This window comes from Microtus ochrogaster, chromosome 10 (assembly GCF_000317375.1).
Source record: "Microtus ochrogaster isolate Prairie Vole_2 chromosome 10, MicOch1.0, whole genome shotgun sequence".
NCBI lineage: Eukaryota > Metazoa > Chordata > Mammalia > Rodentia > Cricetidae > Microtus > Microtus ochrogaster.
The window spans coordinates 56,317,013-56,339,599 of record NC_022016.1 but is presented as its reverse complement, the minus strand read 5'-3'; the positions used below and the strand labels follow the sequence as shown (position 1 = coordinate 56,339,599).

Here is a 22,587-nt window from a genome sequence, read left to right as displayed (position 1 = left end):
CAGGCTCCCCGCCCAAAGAAGAAGCAGAAAGATGTAGAAGCCTGAGAGGGTGTGAGTCAGGGAGGTAGAGAGAAGACAGATGTCCGTGTTTTATTCAGGGAGCAATAGGGAGCCACCAAAGGGATTCTCACAGGGAAGTGACCTGATCAGCTTCGCAGTCTCAGAAGGTCAACCTTGCTGCTTTGAGGGGACAAGGCAGATGACAATGACGGTCGCTGCTGTCATTTCCAGAGCTCAGATGAGATTCAGTGGGGTCTAGATCAGCATAGTGTGGGTGGAGATGGAAAGGGGGGGATGCAGAGATGCAAGGAACATCTCAGAGGGGAACCATCACTAGATGGTCCCCAGTAAACCAGAGAGAAGACACCAGGATCTGGGCTGCTGGCTTTTGGCTTAGGAGGCTGGTGAGCGGAATGACAAAGGAGGCTGGGCACACTGAACTGTAAATGCACGCAGGGCACCTGAGGTTGTGGGACCTGACACTTAAAGCTAAATAACTGAACGACAGTGAGTTGCAAGAACCCATCCCTGACTCAGCGCAAGGATGCTTCTCACAATTAGACTAGTTTTCCGGGTGACAAGAAGGAGGTAAGGGCTCAGAGGATCGCTCAGTTGGTAAAGCTGTTGCTGCACAAGCGTGAGAATCTGAATTCAGTCCCTAGGACCTTTATATAAAAGTGAGGCATGATGAGGCACGCTTGCAACTCCCGTGCTGGGGAAACAGAGACAGGCAGACACTGGGACTACCAGGACAGCCAGCCTAGTTTTTCTGGTGACAGCAGGCCAGCGAGGGGGCTGTCTCAAAAGGAGGGCAGGAGGTGATGTCTAATGAGAGAACTAGAGCTTGTGCTTGTGCTTGGTCCGCTACATGCACATGTACATATGTTCACGCATGCGCTCGCGTGCAAAGCTGAACTAAGGAGTCTCGCAAGGGGTTTGTGGCGTATGTATCTTTGATTGTCTTTCAACTCTGTGACATTTAAGATAAATAAGTACAGTAGTTTTGACTCCCTGAATCTGCCCCCATGATGACCCTTGTGACCTATGTGATTACTTTGTCCCTGTGATTTCAACGAGTAGTTCAGGGTAAGGGACTTGAGAGGGCTCTACGGGTCCTGCTTCTTTTCTCCTTCACTGCGTCAGAGGGGCAGATGGCACTGCTGGTCTTTCCTCTATGGCTCAAAGCACATGTCACCACTATGAACCTCTTCAGCAAGCCCAGGACACTATGGGAAGAGTAGATCTTACCTTGGCCCTTTCCACTGATGCCTGCCCAGTGTGAGGCTCCTGAGGGACCCTAGGCGGGAAAGCAGTGAGTGTGGCTCGCTTCTCTTTGGTCTGAATGCTCCTCGGTGGGGAGAGTGAAAAGAGGAGCTTTAGAGGAAGGATGAAATCACAGGTATTCTCTACCCACGGCTCATCCTTTAAAGTCGCCTCGTTAGACCGTCCCTCTTCCTCCGAGGCAGTTGCCGCCATCCACACTCAATTACCCCTAGACACTGCACTCCCAGCTCCGCAAAAGTCCTACCTTTGCCACACAGACACAGACAGGGCCGGAGCTGGATCCCAGGCCCTCCGCTCGCAAGCCTTTAATCTTAGACGAGTCATTTAACCTATTTGAGCCTCGCGCCCCGTCGGTGGGATTATAAATTGGCACAACCTTTTCGGGAGGTAATTTCACAGCTGTGATTAAAATGTATAACGTGCATGGTGCTGTTCGGCGTTTATAGCAATGACCTAGGAAGAGAGTACTGGAAAGGGATACGGAGAGGATGTTCACCACGGCGATATTCACTAGGAAAGGAAACGGGAAACCGTCTATGTCCAGCATTAACGGTTCAATAAACATGTGGAGGATAAAACATGTGGCAATTAAAATGATAATTTCAACTAATATTCAGAGAAAGTGGAGAATGCTCAGCATATATAAAATGAGAAACGGGTGCACAAAGCTGAATGTATAGCTAAAGCTAAAAGTGTTGCGTGTATTCACATATAATAGTTGTAAAACAAGAAAAAGGCCAATAAAAGTGTTAGCGTCCTTAGTTCCATAGGGGGGTATTAATAGACTTTCCCCCCTATATTCTTTTGTCTTATCTGGAAGTTTTATAATGACTGTATTACATTACTTTTTAGCTGTAGAAAAAAGAATCAGTAGAAGTTGAGACGTGTTTATTTTTTGTAGCACTGGCAGAACCAGGGCCTCGCATGTGCTAAGCAATGAACTGTCCCTCCACGCTGCATCTCAGCTCCTTTAAATGTGTTTGGATAACTCCCACTGCTTAACAGGTGTAAAGTCAACTTCCCAAGTGGAGCTTCAGACTGTCCTCCTCCGTCTCGACCCCATACCTGCAGCTTCTGCAACCTTCCCCTGTCCTAACCTCACCCCGCACACCACACCATGCACCATGGCACACTGTCCGCTCTTCTGTAGACGTATTGCAGCTGTTTCTGTTGCCACACCTGTGCATACTTTCTCACGTGCTTCCGGATCCAGCTCCAGCCTCCCCCTCTTCCTTCTTGATGGCTTCCTCCCAGCCCCCAACCACTATTTTTTCCCAGGGAACGCTCTGCATCCATTGAAGTACCTATGTCATGCCTGTCACGTCCACTTTCCTTTCTCCAAGAGTCTGTGGGAACCCCTGGGGATGAAAGACAAGTTCTTTCTTGGAGATTTAGGAGAGGCTTCTTGGAGGACCTCTAGGAGTTTATCAGCTTGACCAAACACAATGGCCGCTCACACAACTCTGGGATGAATTCCCACTTGGCCCAGTCCACCCCTCTTTCTCTCTCAACCATCATCTCTCTGGATTGTCTGCAACAGGTGGATCCATGTCTATCCCAGGAGCCAAGGAGGGCTCTGCGGGCAGAAAATTGCCCGTACTTGGGGAGAAGCTTATTCTTCTCCCCAAGTGCAAAGGTCTTAAAGCAACAATTCTAGGACCACCCTCCTCCCGGCTCGGCCTACGGCAAAGGGCCGTGTTGTCGTTACTTCTCTCTGGTTTCGAGATGAGCCTCGAAGGTGCTATTGGTCTTTAACACACAGTCTGTCGACTTGAACCAAACTGCGGATGTTGTTTACCTGGCAGACACTGAGAGGCTATTCTGCAGCATTTGAACTTTGCTTGACTGTGAGGATCCCACTCACGCGAGCTCTGCTTCCCCTTTAAGCAGCATGCCACTATTCCAGAATGACGCCTTTGAAATAAATCCTGTTTGAGTAATGTTTCTCTTGGACTCATAAAATCTTTATGGCAATCTCTCCTCATCGCATAGACTCAGAGAAGGAAGCAAGAGCCAGAACCACTGAGCTACAAGTGGGGAATGCAGTATTTTCTCATATGGGTCACACATTTAATGCAAATAGCAATTTTAGAATGCAGATCCAATACCGGCTACATTAGCATGGCCTGCGTGTGTGCATGCATGCACACGCACACACACACACACACACACACACACCTGCCTCCCTAGATCTGTCCAAAGTGCTGAATCTGTAAATTGCAATTACCTCATCTCTGATTAAAGAGTAGGTGGTAAGGAAATGTACTCATTGAGATCGACAGTTTGAATATATCAATGGATCCAGTGATTCTGCAGCAGGGCCAGGGAGATGGCTCAGCAGGTGAAAACACTTTTGCTTCAAGCCTGAAACCTCAGTTTGATCACTGGAACCCACGTAAAAAGCCAGACGGTGGCATGTACCTGTAATTCCAGACCTGGTACCCAAAGGGAGGTAGGTGTTGGAAACAGACAAATGGCCAGAAATGAGGGCTAGGTATCCTGGAGTACTCAGCACAGCCACTGAAACAAGGGAGACCCTACCTCAAAAAGGTAGGAGAAAACCAGCTCCCAAAGGTTGCCTCCGACCTCCACTATGCCATGGCTTACATAGGCATCTCCCCCTTTACAAAATAAATAAATAATTTTAAAGGCCCAGTAATAACCATACAAAGGGGAAGAACAAAACTGTAGCAGAGGAAGAACCACAGTGTAGTCTCCCCCCACACACACACACAAATAAAAACAGGGAAGCCATTTAGTGGGTAGAGTTGGGGTCCAATCCAGTGATGCAGAAGGACCCCCTGACTCGGGGGCCATGTAGCCATTCAACACACATCTTTTGAGTTCCTCCTATTTAATAGGTGTTATGCTAAGACACTGAACCAGATAAATTGCAGTCTTTGGTCTCCATGAGGTCACAGCCAGGGCTTGTTCATCCACTGACCAGCCATTGACCCCGAGCAATTTACTTAACCTTTCAAACCCAAGATTCCTCATTTAAAAATGTGGGATAATAGGATCTCACGGGATTATTGTGCAGATTAAATGAGGTGACACTTGCAAAGCACTTTGTACAGAATTGAACATTGTCGGGTAAGCCCTGGGTGGATAGTCACATTTTAGTGTTAGGCGTGAGGCCCCGTGCTGAGCTTTTCTTGGCTATGTTCTCATCTGTTCCCATTTATTTACTCCCGTCGTGTTGAGCAGTTTTGACATCTCTTCCTAGAAGGGCAGGGCCAGCTCCCCTAAGTTTACATAGTCAATAGGTGGTGTGTATGAAATTCCAAGCCAGTTCTTTCTTCCCCTAAAGCTAGTGCCCAGGCTCATAGTGGAGCTCACAGCGGTGGACTTTGGGGGTAGACCAGTTCTCCAAGGCAACCAACCGTCCAAGGAGATGAGGCAAGATGTACTCTCACCTGTGTCTGAGGAAGCAAAGCTATGGGAACCAGGTGGGCACAGAACTCACATGTTCATGGGTCTAGAAATGAGTTGATAGAAATAGAGAGGGGACAACCCCAGCCCTTGGGGAGATGGGCCTAGATCCCAACTTCCCGGAGTGAGCTTCAGTGGACTCCTAGCCATGGGGTGGCAGGAACAGGACTTGAAGACAATAGAGAGACTGATGTAGACCAGGTAGCACTTGAGCCACAGTCGGGTAGGGTGACTTACCTCCCGAGGGCAGGAGCCCCATGAGCGATGCTTTACGCTACTATAGATAAGAAAGCAGGCAGTGGATGCCACTTGACCTGAGGGGAGGGTTCTGAGTTGTCAGCTGAGACTCATGGCACTGGGACAGGCTGAATTGACTTGAAAATGTGCTGAGTGAGGGTGGACAAAGCCATCATCCTATAAGGGTAAGATGATGTCTTTCCCCTTTATCCCAGGAGCTTCTGGTGTGGTCCTATTTAGTCCAATGTGTGTGTATGTCCTCTGTTTTCCTCTCCATAATAACCACGAGGTTTCAAAACACCAGCTCCTTTCTCTCCACAAGGCTGTCCCCTAAACAATGGAGCCACCGGGAGTCTCTTGATTGAGGTTGGAAAGGTCACAGCTCAGTAGTGTTTGTGGGGGCTGGCTTGTCCCATTTGCAATGATTCTGTGCCATCCCAGGGCTCCCCTCAGGTGCCTTTGCAGCTCTGACCTTCTGAGTCTTTCCCACACAGTCTGGACAGCAGGTAGGCCGATCAATGAGGATCGTGCATCTAATGGCGCCGCTCCCTGGGCTTCTGTTGGCTGCTTTCAATCCTCACTGTTGGATCAGTGTGGGAGCAGGTGGCTGTACTGTGTCCTAACAATGGCTCCTCTGCAGGGCCTTTGCTCTGTCCTTCTGTCAAGCTGGGGAGGTCACAGACAGCCTTGCTCAACAGGCTCGAAGATCTAGGGAGGTCCATGTTGGCATCTGATTCAAGTCGGCGGTGGGGGGGGGCTGTCTCAGGAAGGGCATTGCATGCAGGTTTCCCCCCTACTCTCAGTCACCTCCACCCATTAGATGGAAAGTGGGGGTTGCTTCTTTCTCACGTATGAACACCCAGGGTGTGCAGCCCTCATCTGCTGAAGCTCAGAAGTCCTGCTGGGTCTGAGAAAACGAAGCAGGAATTCTGTTTATTCCAGTGCTCGCCTTCATGTGACTTTGACCTCAGAGAATGACCCCTGGCTTTAGAGGGCTGGAGAGAAGATGAACTATGGGGCAAGAAGTTCTGGAGAACAACCTTAGATTCTACTCAGGTTCTTCCGCTCCCCTTTAGTCCCAAATGATCTTTTCAGCCCCTGGGTCTGCCTGACTTTCTAGCGCTAGGGATTGCATTAACTGCTACCATTTCTGAATCTTGTATTCAAAGCACCAGGAGAGAGAGTCCGAGTGCCTCCTCCTCAGCTGATGTCCACGCCTTGTCCAATCAGCTCCCGCTAGGAAGAGGCATATGCGCTCAGCAGGTGTGGGCAGGACTGCAGGGATCTATCTCCTCCGTGCTGGCTTGTCACGGAGAGGAAAAGTTCCCAGAAAGGGCTTGGGCTGGGCCAGCAACCCTTAACAGAGCTTCCACGTCGGCCTAAACTCTGTTTTTCCTTTGAGCTCCCTCAGGAGGTGACAGAGAAAACTGCTCTTTGCATCAGCCTCTTTGAACTAAGCAAAAAAAAATGCAGACTAACAGGGCTGCGCTCTGTCTGTGAAGAGAGCTTGAGAGGCATCTCCGGGGGTCCTCACGACGGCTGTGTTGTCGGTGTGGCTTTGCCACTGTGGAAGAGAATCCTTGTGATTATTCTGAATCCTCTAAGTAGCCGCGTTTCCCCAGTTCTCAGAGTGGTGATGCCCTGGGATTTAGAGATATAATTAAGAGCAGATGAGCCTGGAAGAGGTTGATGGTGATGAGCCTGGGATTGTACCAAACGGCAAAGAGAGCTGCGATGTGATTCGGGCTCCAAGTCCCCATCTCCCCCATGTGGCTCTGCAGGGGACTGGAGGAGTCTGGTAGAGGAGACCACAGCTCCAGCGGTCGCTGGGCCCAGGAGTCCTTCATCTTCCCTTCACCTAGAGCTTGAGATGCCCCTGAACCCAGCCCAACAGGTTGAGAAGATGCCTGGCTGGGTCAGCCCTGGGCTGTGAGCCCCAGCACTCTGGGCAGCTCTGTGCTGCTAAAGGATTGAAGGAAACCTGCCAGTCTGACCCATTTCCTCTCAGTGGCCATTTGCCTTCTGCCCACACAGCGCTCTTGCCAATCAGAGGCCAAGCATAGCATTCTGCCAGCCCTTCCCGCTTCAGCCTTTCCTCGGCTTTCCAGTGCTTTCTCTGACTTTAATACCCACTGAAAGACGTGGGCATCCCTACAGGGCAATGCTGTTTTATTTGATCTATTGCCTGCAGTGACCCGAATCTATATCCTCTGTCACACCAAGAAGGCTTTGACCTTCTACAAGGAAATGGATGCTCTCTGAACCAAAGAGAGTCTGGGGTCTGGGGAGTTCTGGGGCATTAAATCACCATCAAAACCTGGCCTAGAGTCTGCAAGCTTATGAGCTGGTGTTACAGGCAGTGGGGGAAAAGGAGTCGCACAGCTACCCCAAGGGGCAGTGGAGTAAGTGTGGTAGACCCAGAATATCTGACCTCCTCTCCTTGATAGCTGTGTGACCTCATGCATGTGATTTGACCTCTCTGTGCCTCCATCTTTCCAGCCGCTGGCCAGAGGCGATCACAGACTCTGCCTAGTGAGACAGTTGTGCGAGTGGCTTGTGTCAGTGTGTGTGAGGTAGCTAGAGCTATGTCTGGCACACAGTAGATGCTCGAAGTGGTGTCTGTCCACTGGGAACTGCACCTCATCCCACACCTCATTTTTATTTCAAGATAAACCCCGGAAGCAGAGTTTGGGATCCCATTAAGCGGGAGAGCAAACCGAATCTATCACACTCAGTAAATTGCTGAGGGCCACATCGCTGGTCAGTGTCAGGGACAGTCCCTGTGATGGAGTGTCTGCCTCCAGACCCCACATTCCTTCTCATCTCTCCAGCGACTGTTTCCTGTTCTGGCCAAGCCTGCCTTTTATAGCTAGCCCATCCCCTCCAGCCCGCTGCTAGCTCTTGGTAACACTGGAGTTTCCACATCTCTGGAATCTCCGCAGCACTTTCCGTCCTGAGAACGTGAACAGTCTGGTTCATGTGGCTATACTCCTGTGTCTTTGTTGAAGCTGGCACAAGACACCAAGACGGAGAACAGCAGACCCTAGTAGTCAGCAGTGGCCCAATCCCGGCAGGCCTTGTGGGGCCGGAGCCTACAGGTTGGCCTTGGGGATCGTCTGTTGCCCCTCGGTCATCCATGGTATCATCAGATGATGTCACTCTGTGGCCCGGGTTAATTGAGACTAATGTAAGGGGCTTTTCTAGATACCATCTGAACTCGGGCACAAAGAAGGACATTATACAAAACCAGTCTCCTAGCCCCTCCCGCCATCATGGTGCTTCTCTGCCCACTGCCAGCTGCAGCCCTAGCCTTGCTTCAGTCTCTCCCTCTCCGAATTTGGGAACTATCCATTCCCGGATTTACACCTGCCTCCCGACCACAAGGGATCCAGGGCAAAGTTCACCTTTCCATCCACTGCTCTTACCAGCAACTTCTTCCCTAGCCACACCGGTTTCCCATGATGTAACTTCTCCCTGCCTCTCACTGCCAATGGGAGGCTAACCCCTCCTAAGTGGATTCCTGAGGACCTTCAGCTAAGAAAGGAGGGACCATGGACACAGCATCTAGAATGCAATGGGACGATGCCTGCAGGCTACTTTGAAGGCAGGACACAGTGCGTGTCCCCTAGACTGCTTGTGAGTGGTCTGTTTACTCCCTGGGGGCTCTCTCCTGCAACACCTTTCTCAACTGAAAGTCCCCACAGGCACCCCTCTATGCTGACCCTTTCCATAAACTTACCTTCCACATATCACAGATCTCAGCTTCACCCTGCAGGCCCACCTCTTTCCCCAAGGGCACTGAGGGCACCTATCTACCCTGTCTATGGGGACTCCCACGGAGGACATTCTGCCAGGGCGTTTAGGGGGCAGAGAGAGATGGCAGAGGGGACAAGTAGGCAATGGAATGGAACAGGAATCGGGGACAGAGTGCCATGTGTATGGAGATTCCCCCTGCCCTCTCGACAGGGAAGTGTGGAACAGGCGCCTGGCCAGAGTCTTTAGCACACATGTATTTGCAGCTGTAGCGGGGAAGGGCAGCCCCGGGGACCACGGATCTCTTCCATGACCACTGCTGCTGCTAATTGCAGATAATGCATTAAGGATCCGGGGCAGCATCTGTTCGTTCTAATAGATGTGTCAGGGAGCGCAGTGGCTTAGAATGACAGGATGGGAGCCAGAGGTGGTGCTGCAGGAATAGTGGTGGAGGTGTGCTTGCAATGCCGGGCAAGTCCTCCGTGCATGGGGGGCACCCAGGAGTGGACCAGGCTAACCAGCCAAGCATAGAACATGTGGCCAGGTTCACGGGGGCTTCACTGTTCTGTTGGCAAACATGTCCCAAAGTCAGAGGACCAGGACGGGAGGAACAAGTCACCTCTCATTACTCACTCGCCTACTCCCCAGAAAGCACAAGGTGAGCATAGAATCCAGTGTCTACATAGTTCATCGGCAAGATGGCGTGTCAACAGTGCCTTGCGACTGGGAATGTGGCTCAGTGGTACAGCACCTGCCTGGCCAAGGCCTTGGTTTCCATTCCTAAACCCTTGAGAATTATGGAGGGGATGAAATGGCTCAGCCTGTAACCTGTTTGCTGTGCCAGGATAAGGACCCGAGTCAGATGCCCAGCATCCACATCAAATGCTGGGGATGATGTTGATGCAATTCTGTATCTCCAGTGTTGGGAAGGCAAAGATAGGCAGACCCATGGAGTTTGCTGGCCAACTGGTCAGGGCAAATTTGTGAGCTCCAGCTTCAGGGAGAGACCCTGTGTTGTGAGAGTTTTAACCCTGGATAGAAACAGGTGGTGGCCAGGCAGCATCTGCCTACCCCTTCCTTGCAAGGTCCCAGGGACAAATCAAAGTTAGATTCTACCAAAGTTCTCCACGGGGAACTTTAAGTTCATTAGGCTTACTTACAATGGGCAATGGGCTCTAGTCAGGAGCATAGGTGACCATATTGCAACCACCATGGAAGACTGGAATCCAGCAAGGATGATGGGTTCCCCCACAGCTGCATACAGGGCACCTCCCTGATTCCCAGCCTGTTCCTGCTTATATACTACAGCTTCTATCAGAGACGTTGAGGCCATGTGCAGTTAGGGCAGAACTGCATACAACTGGTTCAGAGGGATGGCTGACTACTCAAGTGAGGGCCTGTGACCCTCCCATCCCTTCCTTCTCTGAGGGAATTGACAGTTGACAAGCCCAGGTGTGGTGATCTTTTGTGAGCAGGCCCAACTGAAATCCTGAAGATGGTAGCAATGTAACTAGGAGGATAGTCCCATAGAACACCTCAACTCAAAAAATGAGGTGACAAACACTTGTGGAAGACATTGTGGTCAACCTCTGACCGCCACAGTCTCTCTCCTTTCTCTCTCTCCTCTCTCTCTCTCTCTCTCTCTCTCTCTCTCTCTCTCTCTCTCTACCTCATTCAGATTTTGTTTTGTTTTGTTTGTTTGTTTGTTTGCTTGCTTGCTTGCTTATAGAATCCAGCCAACCAGCCTGGCCTTGAACTTGCGGCGACTATTTTCCTGTGCTAGCCTCCTGAGTGCTGGAATTATAATTTTGCATCTACATGCTCCGCCTCTCTAGGTCTTTTTATTAAGTAAGATAATTACATTAAATTGTTTCAAAACAGTAGCAGGCATGGCATAAACATCGACAAGTTTATTATTATTATTATTATTATTATTATTATTATTATTATTATTTTAAATCTGTGAGAAGCGCTGTATCATGTTTTAGGCGCCAGATGAGTGAGGGCAAGGCTCTTGTCTGCCTCCACCATCTGGGGAGACAAGCAGTAGTTACAGCTTACCATGCCCTGAGCCTACCATGCCCCGCGATGGCTGCCGATGGCTTACATAGCTGCCGATGGCTTACATGGCTGCCGATGGCTTACATAGCTGCCGATGGCTTACATGGCTGCCGATGGCTTACATGGCTGCCAATGGCTTACATAGCTGTTGATGGCTGCCGATGGCTTACATAGCTGCCGATGGCTTACATAGCTGTTGTGGGAGGCTGGAGTGGAGGGGCTTGATACCTGAACCACAGGACGATCAGAATACTTCCTGACCTCAGAGATAGAAAGGATGGATCCTGAGGTGGGAGAGAGGGCTCAACAGGTGACCCTTGCCCCCAAAGCCTGCCGACCTGAAGTTGGATCCCCAGGGCCCATGTGATGGGAAGAAAGAGCCGACTCCCACACATTGTCCTCTGACCATGTGCGTGCTGTGGCTCATTTATGCCTGCACACATGTGCCCTTGCGTTCACACAGAATAAATAAATCAACCTAGGAGGGTGGTCCTAGACAAGAGTGATCCTGAGCACTAGAGGGTCAACTAGGGTGATGATTCTAGTGGGAAATGCATTACAGGACCTCGGAGTGGGTGTATCAGTTATCTACTGCCTATCACAAACTACCCCAAAACTTAGCAGTTTGGAATAATGTTTATTCTCTCCTATTGCCTGGGTGTGGCTCTGCGGGATTCTCAGGCTTTCGGTTCACACTAAGGTAGATCAGCAGGACTCCCACTGGAGAAGGACAGCTTCCACGCCTTCCTGGATGGTATACAGGCTGCAGCTCCTAGCTGCTGTCGACGGGAAACCACCTCAGCTCCCTTCCACACAGCAGCTCTGACAGGCTGTTCTGCTCATCAGAGCAAGCCAAAGGGAAGATGACAGAAGCCACAGTCTTTTCTATATAACCTGCTATCAGAAGTGACATCCGCTACTTTGGCTGTGTTCAAGTCATTAGAAGTGCGTCTCTTGGCCCAGATCACACGCAAGGGGAAAGGATGGCACCCAAGCAAGGATGGAGCGTAAGGAGGTCACCCTAAGTCTCTTCTGCAGCTGCAGACCACAATCTGCCCTCTGATCCCTGCTGATTCCTGTCTCTTCCATGTGCAAAATGGTCACTTGTTCCCAAAGTCCCATTATGTCATCCCCATGTGAATCTGGTCCGGTGTGCATGAGGCAAGGGCACACATTCCTTCACTAGAGACTCCAGTAAGCTGACCATTTGGATTTGGCAATTTTCAAAATGGAACCAACACACACACACACACACACACAAACAAACACACAAACAACCCTTCCCCATGTCTTAACATAGGATGGTACTAGGTTACAGCTCCAAACATTCCTACTCAGGAGGGAAACACAAGACATTGGAGGAGTCACTGGCCCAGAAGAATTTTGAAATCCAGCCAGAAAAAAAAAAAAAGTGGATGTTTCCTTGATCCTGTGTGAAAGCCTGAGACAGTTCTTCATGACTCAGGGCTCTTCCTCAACTTCTGGTATTTTTCCCATAAGCCCTCTTTTCTTGAAAGCATGAAGGCATGGTCCTTCATCCAAATGCCCTTTAAAATGTTGTACTGGGCCCAATGTAGGAATGTGCACCTGTAATCTTAGCACTCGAGAGACTGAGACAGGAGGATCACTGTGAGTTTGAGGCCAGATAGATTGCAAGACTAAACAAACATCGATTGAGTAACCCACTTGTTAACGAAATTCGCTCTTCCCCAGCCCCTTTCTTTTGGCTCCAGCTGTCAGTCTTTTCTCCAGTAAGGTTTTTCCTGAAACCTTTCTGGGTCTCCTGGAACTCTCCCTGTCATCATCACCATGTGCACTAGGATTATCTGCACACAAAGAACTGGACTCTTCAGCCCCCAAGAATCACTTATGCTGCAGCTTGTGGCCCAGCTCTAAGATGCAGTGGGCTCCAGACACACAAAGCCTAAGACATGTCCCGTGCCATTCGGGGTTAAGTTCATGTGTCACCGCCTGGAGAACATAGTGAACTCAGAGTGAACGCAGAGACCATGAGACTCACTTCCAGTGACTTACTTGACTGTAGCAACACCCACATACTCATTGGGAATAAGCCTTCCCTATCCAGACCTCCAGCCAAGACAGCCAAGGGGCAGCACTCATAGGTCCCACCGGGCCTCTTGTTGATCTAGAGGATCCCCGAGGCCACACCTGATCTCTACGAGTCTCTGGGAACTTTCTTCTCCTCTGTAAGTCTTAACCAAAGGCTTATACCATTCCTACCCCCACCTTGTCTCCAAACATCTCTCCAAAGCCTTTTCCTAATGTTTAACATTATTTGCTCTCAGGAGAGAGAGCTTTGAAAAGGAGCAGGTCCTGATTCCTCTCTGATTCAGGGATTTTTCTATCAAGGATGTAGTGAGAAATCCTGTCTAACCCCAGACACCCGCTCTTTGCTCCAAAACCACAGACAACAGTATCACTAGACTCCACCTCACAAAGGCTGCCTTTCTTCTGGTATCTAAGTCTCCTCCCTTCCTCTGAGCTCCCGAAGGCAGCACCCTCCACCTCTGCCTTTCAACACTCTGCTGGAACATTTGAACACCAACAATATCACTCCCAGCCTTTGCCCCCCAGACGCCTGGCTCCAAAACTGGCTCACATTGTTCAGGTCTGTGTCATGGCTGTCTTACCTTGATGCCCAGCATCTTCATCCACTCTGTTCCAGGTGGCAACAAATGACCTCCCCCAAGCCTTAGTGGCATTAAAATGATACACCTCTTAGGTTTTTGCGTCAGGAATTGGGTACATCTAAGTTGGAGCAGCAGAACAGGTGGCCCTGGGACAACAGAGCCCAGTTCTTGCCTGAAGACGGTCTATTCCTGGCTCTCTCTCAGATCTTGAAAGGCTTCAGTTCCCTGAAGACTAGGCTGGGTACCTCAGCTCCCATTGCATGCCACTACCATCTACCCCATGTGCCTCGCCTCATGACCTTGGTTCAGAGGTGTTTATTCATATGTCAGCGTGTATCAAGCAAGTAAGAAGAGCTATGTAAAGTCTCGGGATTTACAGCCTAGTATTTTTTAAAAATGACATGGGTGGGGAGGCAGTTCAGTTAGATAAAGGTCTGCCTTTTGTCCCCTGAACCTAAATAAAAGAAGACGAGAAGGATGGCACACTCTTATAATCCATCACAGACCGGAGACAGGTATATGGTTGGCAAGTTCCAGCCACTGAGAGACCATGTGTGTTTCTCTCTCTCTCTCTCTCTCTCTCTCTCTCTCTCTCTCTCTCTCTCTCTCTCTCTGTGTGTGTGTGTGTGTGTGTGTGTGTGTGTGTGTGGTGTGCTCTAAGCACCTGAAAAATGACATTTCCTCTAACTTCCACACATATGAACATACACAAATGACAATTCAACATTTTTGGTACTGTTATGTTTATTGGAATGGGGTCTCTAGGCCCAGCCCACACTAGATGGACAGGCTGCAAATATCAGGAGGAGGGGCACTAAGACCATCTTACAAGCCTAGGGACAATGGGACTGCCGAGGCCTCCATGGCCTGATTGTGTCATGTCTGACTCCCACAGGTGACAGGCGACCGGGCAAGCATGTCATTGTTAAAGGGGAGAATCTTAGAAGCATAGCCAGCAGTCTGCACAGTAGAGCCTGGGACAGGATCCCTGGATGAGGACAACAAAGCTGTGGGGGCAGGCTTTAACACTAAGTTCCCTGTCACTGAACCCCCAACTCAAACATCAAGGACAACCTCAGAGTCCCCTGGTCCTTTTGACTGATTCTGCTTCATTAGGGTGGTACTCTCACCTTCCTTAAGCTACCCTCCAGCGGACCTAGCCAAACACCCCTTGCCCAGGGCACCCCACACATCACACCATTTACAGCAATGGTTTATCTTCAGTTTAAACTGAAGGGCAAATGACATCTGCGGAAGTGTGGCACCCCGGCCTTTATGACCTCAGCTTAGCGACCACACCCTGTCTAGAAACTGGAGCTTTAGTCCCCTAGACAGCTGAGGGCCTAGTGGACGGTGCAGCCACTATAAGATGCCAGTGTGGTTGAGTGACATTTCACATCGATTGCCCTGCATCCTTGATCTGCTTCTCGGTTGGGATTTGAGGGAAACCCAATAAATGAAATATATTTATTTCCCTCTCCAGCACAGAATCAATTGGCAGATGAAGGAAAAACAAAAGGAGGGTCCACTTCATTACTGGGGAACTGATCAGAAGGCAGACCTGGGCACATTTCAGGGATGGGGGCTACGGGTAGAGCTGGTGCAAAACAACTTGTCTCCCCCCCCCACCCCGTGGACATGTGAGGTTGCGGGGAACACTCTGGTACCCATGCCTACCAGCCCCCATTCTGGGGAGAACAAATCACACAGAGGACAACCCCACAGTGTCACGCTAGGTTTTTAGCTATGGTCACTCCAGGCGATTCTCAATGGAGGACCCTCGTTATCTCTGCTCTTGGAGGGGAACATGAGTTTATTAGCCTCCTATCTCCTAGCTTAGCCTCCTCTTCCTGCACTCGTCATGGGAGATTGGCACTTGATAGTCTCTGAAGATTCTAGAGTGATCAATAACAGACACCATAAATGGGAGCACACGGCTCCTCTCAGCCGCACCGAAGGCCCTCTGTGGTCGCCCGCTGTACTCATATTTCATGTGAACTTGCCAAGCCTAGCACCTTTCAGACTTCATCTCACACAAGGGGCTCTGGCATGCCATGCCTGCTTCCTGCCTTAGGATCTTATCCCTTCCTGCCCTGCTGCTCTGATGGACTCTCTCCCCTCGGGACTTGGGATGCTCAAAGGTGCTTTAAACATAGACGCTGGGATGGTTAGGTGGTTCAACAGGTAAAGGCACTTGCTGTGGAGCCCTGACAACTCGTTTGATCCCTGGATGGAAGAGTTGTTCTCTGAATTCCACGTGCACAAACACATGCAGAGAGGGGGGGGGGATAGAGGAGAGAGAGAGAGAGCCCTCTACCCAACCCATCATTGTCTTATCACCTGGCACACATGATGATTCTAGTGTATTGGCTGACTTTTCTGTCTCTTCCTCCCTTGATATGTTACTGGTATGATGCAGGAAAGTTTCTAAAGTAGATGAATAATAAATGACTACATGAACACGCACAGAGATAGGTACCAGAGAAGAATGTGCTCGTGAAGATAGTGATGGGCCCAGAGGTTTGTTTGCTGTCTCCCCACGGGCAGGAAGGCCTCACTGAATTGCCTGCCTTCCTTCTCACCCATCATGTTAGATGCAGGCTCCCCTCTCCTCTCCATGTTCCTGCCCATGTCATCACATTGTGGTCATTAGAAGACAAGAGAGTTATCTCCTCCCAGTTACTGTGGTTCTCTTCCTTAGGGGCTCTGAATCCTGTTGCCAAAACTCTGGCTTGACTACCCACACTCTCATAACCACCCAGGAAACTAGAAAGGGTGGTATGAGGTCCCAGAGCAGAGTGTGACATGCCATGCAATTCTCCCCCAGGCAGCTACCATCTGCCACTAAGTAGGTAGGATAGTCTGGGTCTAAGTACCGGACAGAGGGGACAGGGTTTGAATCTACGTTTCAAGGATTGGTTGGTAACAAAGAACTGGAGACAACAGACAGGGCAGCGAATAGGCAGAGAAACAAGGCTGCCAGCAGTGCCTTCTAAAAGGATACCAGCTGGCATCTGTTGAGCCTTGTCTTCACCCAGCACCTTTATAGATTTGAATCGTCTGCTGGCTCTCAAGACTCACCAGCCCTGAACTTCCTGAAGGGAATAAGCCAGGAGGTTCTTAAGTAACAAGGGTCTTCACCCCTAGACTTGAATCCAATGTCTGAGGTTTCACGAGGCCACAACCAAGGTCTCCAGCCATGGTTGAGTTGTCACGTGACGCCTCAACTGTGGGGATCCAGGGCCTGCTGGTATGGGGGCCACAGCTTCCAGTCCCTTGTGTATGTAGGGCAGAGCCTCTACTTTCCAGGCTTGTTTAACATCCCCTCAATTCCCAGAGTTCCCACAGCAAGGGAACTTTCTAGGCAAGTTGGCTAGCAAGGTAGAGTACCATTGGTTAGAAGGAATATCATCTCTTAGGTAGTCAGGACTGTACCACCTCGTTTAGTGGCAAAGCTAACTCATAAGGCAGGCGCTGTATCCCACTTCAGAGGCAGAGAAGGTGGCTCCCTGGGAGCCGAGAGGCTGGAGGGATGAGTGTGGGTTGCATTTTGAGAGAATGGAGAGCACTTAATTCTGAGGATCTCTGTCTTTTCAATGAAGCAGAAAATGAGGATGTCTCCTGAGAGGGTGGAGGGGAAGCCGAGCCAAGTTGGAGTGCCAGCTGTCGGCCATCGGGGGAGGGGTTCACTAACATGAAAACTTCAGGGTTGGCCTTGTCCCATCCCCCCCTCCCCGCCCTGTTCATCTCGACTCCCAGTGCTGTGTTTTATGCTATAACCTTCTCTGTCACTAGGTTTTCACACACGGCAGGGACTTCACAAAGCCCCGGTCACACGGACCTGGCATGTGGGAAACCAGACAACCTGATTCTCCACCCAGAATTTAATTGTAGTGTGTGGAGATGAAGAAAATCAGACAGCATAATCCTCAGACTGTTTGGGCCCAGACAAATGGCAGTAGCTAGGACTTTTAAGTTTAATAAATCGTATTACTTTGGTCACAAAGGAAGCTTTGACTTAGAGGAAGAGGAATGGGTGCCGGCTGGTCCATAAATTCAGCCCCAGTCCCATTCCAGAGGTATCCTAGTCAGGACACCATAAGTACCTGGAGGCCCCACTCGCTGCTGCCTGTGGGATTAAGTGAGAGCCGGGACTAAGCTCTTGGCCTGCCGTCCTCTGTACTGGGCTTGGTGTTCCTCTATCTGACTATCACTCACATGCTCCACCTCACCCCAGGTGAGTAGGTCCCTGCAGCCAGCCCCCTCTCTCTAAAACCTGTGTCCCCGAAAACCAGCCTTCCCCAAACCCCCTCCGGCTGGACCTCAAAACAAGCCACTCACTCTCAGCACTCTAACCACACATGACACCAGGACCAGAAAGGCAGTTCAGTGACATTTTATTTTTTCAAACTGGTCCTCCTGGCCGGTCCCTGGCAGTGCCTCTTCCGGCCATGAGGTTGTTTGCGGTAGGCCTCCAATTCCTCAAAGTACTTGGCTCGGAGAAGCGCAGCTCTCTGTGTATAGGGCTGCTTGTCCACGTTCGCTGTGGAGGACCACATCTTCCCTGTGGCCTTGGCCACCTCCACCACTGACCAGTTGGGATTGTCATGCTTCAGCTGGGGATAGTGATCCTGGGAGAAGAGCAGGAAGGATGATGGGGGCTGCCGAGGCGCCAGTGGGTCCCTCCTCCTCTTCCTCTTCCTCTTGCCCACGTAGTTCTTCATTTCTTCCTGGTACCGGGCTTTGTCGAGCTTGGCCAGGGCTTCATACTTTGCCTTTTCGTGCTTCGAGATAGATCTCCATTTTTCTGAACACTTTCTAGAGAACTCTTTAAAGCCAAGGTAGGCATTTGGCTGTTGCTCCTTGTACTTGTTCCTGTAATTTAGCATAAAGTGAATGTAAGACGAGACATTCACCTTGGGCCTTAGCTGTACTTCTTTCCCCATGTTTATATAACCATGATTTCCTTTCTCTGGATTCCACTAATTCGGATAGCAGAGACTTCCGTCTCCACCCCCCAGGAGCAATCTAGAAGGTGCTCTGCTTGAGGTGGAATTCTCTCTGTGTGTGAGCCTCAGTCAGAGCCCGGGCTTTTCAGTGCTGGTAGCTTTGTTGGGTCACAGAATGGAAACTGTGATGTCATCCCTGAGCTGACCAATGCCAGCCAAGCTCAGTCATTTGCATGTAGGCCCTCCTAATGGTTGGTTACTCCAAGGACTTTTTTTTTTTCCTCTAAGGAGAGATGAGGGTTTATCTCAACCTTATTAGAGTAGCTACTGGCCCTGAGAATCTTTTCCGTTGGCTTCCTGGAGGCTGTGGGCTTTGCTCAGCCTCCGGGACCTTTCCATCCTCATCCCACAGTGGGTCATAGCAAGGGCTGCCTCTCTCCCTGGGAGACTGTCAGGATGCCGCCTCCTCATCCTCCACCCAGGCTAGAAATAATGAACGAAAGGAGGGTGGATGGCTCCGGAGCTGTCAGGATAATATGTGATGGCTTTCTGTTTGCCTTGAGCAGTGGCAATGCCTGCTGCACAAGGGGCTTTAGTAGTGACTCTAAAAATAATCAGCAATGACAGCTGGGACTCGGTTCCTGTCAGGACAAAGATGTCGAATTTAAAACCCAGGCTCTTGGGCTCAGAGTCTGACTCTTCCGTTTCTCTGAAGATCTTTGAGGGGAAGGAGGGAGGAGAACCCGGGAGCTTCTTAATTACACTGGAGTTCTTGAAAATATGAATTCTTAGCTCTCTGGGCAGCCCCCTCACCATCTTCGAGAGAGTTCTCGTTTCTTAGGGTTGGTGTACAAAACACAAGTAACAGACGACCTGTAAGGTACCATATCAGTAGAAGCCCCACCACCACCACATGTGTGTGTATACACATACACACCTGTGTGTCTGAGGAGCTGAGAAAGGAGAAGAGATCATCAATGAGAACAGAGTATTCTGGGACATTTATCAGTAATATTTTGCTCTTTATTTTGAGGGGAAGAGGTCGATTTTCCTATTTCCTGGAATTGGCCTGGTCTTGGGAGATGAGTAGCACACAATCCTTCCTGATATCAAAAGTGAGGTGTGAGGAAGAACTTTGGTTAGTCTACACTGCCCAGGCATGTTGTGTGTGCGCGCGCACACACACACACACACACACACACACTAGCTTCATGTGCAGCTGCCTTCCGTCATAGCCACGATAACCATCTATATGCTAGCAGACACAGTGGGAAAAGACAAAAAGGGTACAAAAGCTATGAGAATCTGTTGGTGTGCGAGCCAAAGGCTACTCTCCTAGGAAGATGATCAACCCGAGCCACACCAAGGTCCATTTCATGTGACTTTAGTGAGGAACCTTAAGAGATCAGGAATGGAGGACGCGAGCTCGAGGCACCTGGCTCCTGCCTCCACCCCCTGGAGGTCACCTGGAACTGTCACCTCCCTGGACTAGCGGTCTTTTCCCATGGTACCGTGTCCTCTCAGAACAGCTCTCCTCCCAGGCTCATAAATCCCTCCCTCTCCTGTCTTCTACTGTCTAGGCTGGTGACTCGTGTTGTCACTGACTCTGAGTCCTCTGTCACTTCCCTACATCCCAGGACCTTCCTGAGTCCTGCCCCTCACCTCGGTGGACAGTCTGTTTATTATACACTCTTCCAATTATTCTAATTTGAGTCACCATCTGTTTCCTGCTGGAACTTTGACCAAAGCACCATGCGGATAATCTCTCACTGTAGAGACAGCAACTGAAAAGTAGACGATTCTAGAGACTTAGAGGCCCACAGTCCCTCGAGACCCAGGAGGACCTTCAGGGACAGTGCCTGCCAAGGGTAAGGGTCCAGCCTAGGCAGAGGCATCTACTGTCCTGAATTATGAGATGTCCTCTAGGCAGGGGCAGTGGTCTAGTATTCAGACAATAAAGAACTCAAATTTCGTGGATGGCAGGACTTCTGTTGTGAATACTCAGCTCTGACATTTTGGCTCAAAGGTAACCTCAGCCAATGCATAAAAATGACTGTGGCTGTGCCAATGAAGTTTTATCTGTACAACCAGGCTATGGGCTAAGGATTATAAATCCTCTGGCCTTTGGTCTGGTCATATGAGTTCAGTATTTGTTTCAGGCCTCTTGATTGTAGTTTATAATAAAAAAAAAATATTTTGTCATGGTTCATTAACTAACATGTACATAGATAAAGTGTGTGAGCTTCTGTTTCTGAGAATGATGATCCATTCATGGACCCTATGGTGGCAGAGTTTTCCTTCCCATTGGAAGGAGGGAGCCACGGTATCAAGTTTTACTGAACCGTATTTAGTATGTGTGTGATGTACTATTCTATTTTGATGGTTATAAGAAAACCCACAGGCTGATCTGGCTCGCTAATCGTTCCAGCTGATCCCAGAACTCCATCTAGGCAAGTTCACTTGGGGTCCTAGAGGGCCCCTTCCCTTGGTGCTGGTAACGTGAAGCGGGGAGAGTATGGCTTCCAGGGTTAGACAGACAGGAATTCCAGAGCTGGCTTTGCTCATCAGTGGTGCCTTCGGCCGAGTCTTTGAAAAGCAGCAATGGAGCTGAGGCAATGACTCCCATGGTAAAGCGTTTGCCGCGCAAGCATGAGGACCCACATTACAGGGGGAAACAAAACTGGCATGTGGAGACGAGAGAATCCCTGGTGGCCACTGGTCAGCTAACCTATCTGAATCAGCCACCCCTCAGGCCAGTGAGGGAGACCCTGTGTCAAAAAGACATGGCGGAGAGCAGCAAGAACAGCACCAGGGGTTGACCTCTACCCTCCGTGTTCATGTGCACACATGCGCACGCACACACATGAACACAGACACATAGACAATGAAACGCAGTATAGGATGTCAACAGAGCCAGGATTTACACAGTGCGATGAAAGGCGGAAAAGCCGTTGGCAACATGCTATCCACTACAGTGTAAACTGGACTCGGGGTCAGGAAAAGGACAGCTGTATCTTCATAGCAGAGGAGACTGCCAGGCATCACTTGAACAAACCTGCCCAAGGGGTCAGCAGCAGTAATGGGTCACACTGACAGCACACAAGCCCTCTCTATGATACCATAATTGGAGCACTGCCCCCTCGGTGGTGGCCCTCCACACTCACATCCTGGGTCCAATCCCAAGAAAACATTAGACCAAGCCACATCCGTTTCCAAACATATGATTGGTGCTCTTTAGACCTCAAGGTCTTGGGGAAGCAATAATCTAACACACCTTGGATGAGACTGAAGTGACTCAGGAGGAGGAGAGATACCAGGTTGGATATTGGAATCAGTGAAGGGGGCCTTAGGAGACAGCTGGAAACATCTGGATTAAGCCTTCCAGCAGTCAGTATTGTAGCAAAGCTGATTTCTGAGTTTTAATGCATGTTCTTAAGTATGACTCCAGCCTTAGAGAATGGGGGAGGAGCATGCAATGCCATGGTCTGATGGGTAGGTAGACAGGAAGCAGAAGATGGTCAGCTACAAGAACGGGGATATGGTAGCGAGGGTCAGACCAGCCTGGTCACCTCTGGAAAGGCAGATCTAAAACGAGACCATGTGTGGGGGAATTCCTTACAGGCCCTGACAAAATCATTCAACTCACAGGGATAGAGACTGTCCCTATTTTACCCATCCCCCTGACCTGTTTCCAACCACAGTGGCCATCTTTTGTCCACCTGGCATCCTTTCAATTCATTCCTTTTTTTGGGGGGGAGAATTGTTCCTACACACTAGTCCTAGGTCCTTCTGGAAACCATGCCCTTGCCCTAAGGGATGGGCTCATGGCCTAGGCAAACGACCTGAGACCCACTGTGGACTTTTTCTGTTTACCGTTAGGAAAGATGTCTGTGTTCTTTCTGCTGATGAAGGTGTGAGGGTGAATCTGGAAGCTTCTGAGCGGCCTGTGGTTCAGCCTCAAGCAGCTGCCATTTGCAGTTGGCCAGTGGACAACCCTGCAGAGCAAGGCTGGTGGCATTTGAGCTCCTAGCTCTGGACATCTGAGCCAGCTGCAGCCCTGATCTTCTGGGCTTTGCTTAAAACAGCTGCTGGTTGCTTCCCTGTTCCAGACTGATTTGGATTTCTTCCACTTGAAGCCACCCGAACATAGAATGGGCAGAGGTGTGATGGGACAGGGTACAAGGGTACATAGCAGAGACACACGTGTGATGGGACAGGTA

General features: G+C 50.0%; 2 protein-coding genes across 2 annotated transcripts in view; one reads left to right on the top strand and one right to left on the bottom strand.

The window, feature by feature from the left end:
* Positions 1–22,587, top strand: part of LOC101999605 (CUB and sushi domain-containing protein 2) — a 514,736-nt gene that overhangs the window by 247,767 nt on the left and 244,382 nt on the right. The window lies entirely within an intron of this gene.
* Hmgb4 (high mobility group box 4) lies at positions 17,802–18,479 on the bottom strand. The gene has a single exon (XM_005353218.2). The coding sequence runs from the start codon at positions 18,362–18,364 to the stop codon at positions 17,816–17,818; it is 549 nt and encodes a 182-aa protein (XP_005353275.1). The 5' UTR covers positions 18,365–18,479; the 3' UTR covers positions 17,802–17,815.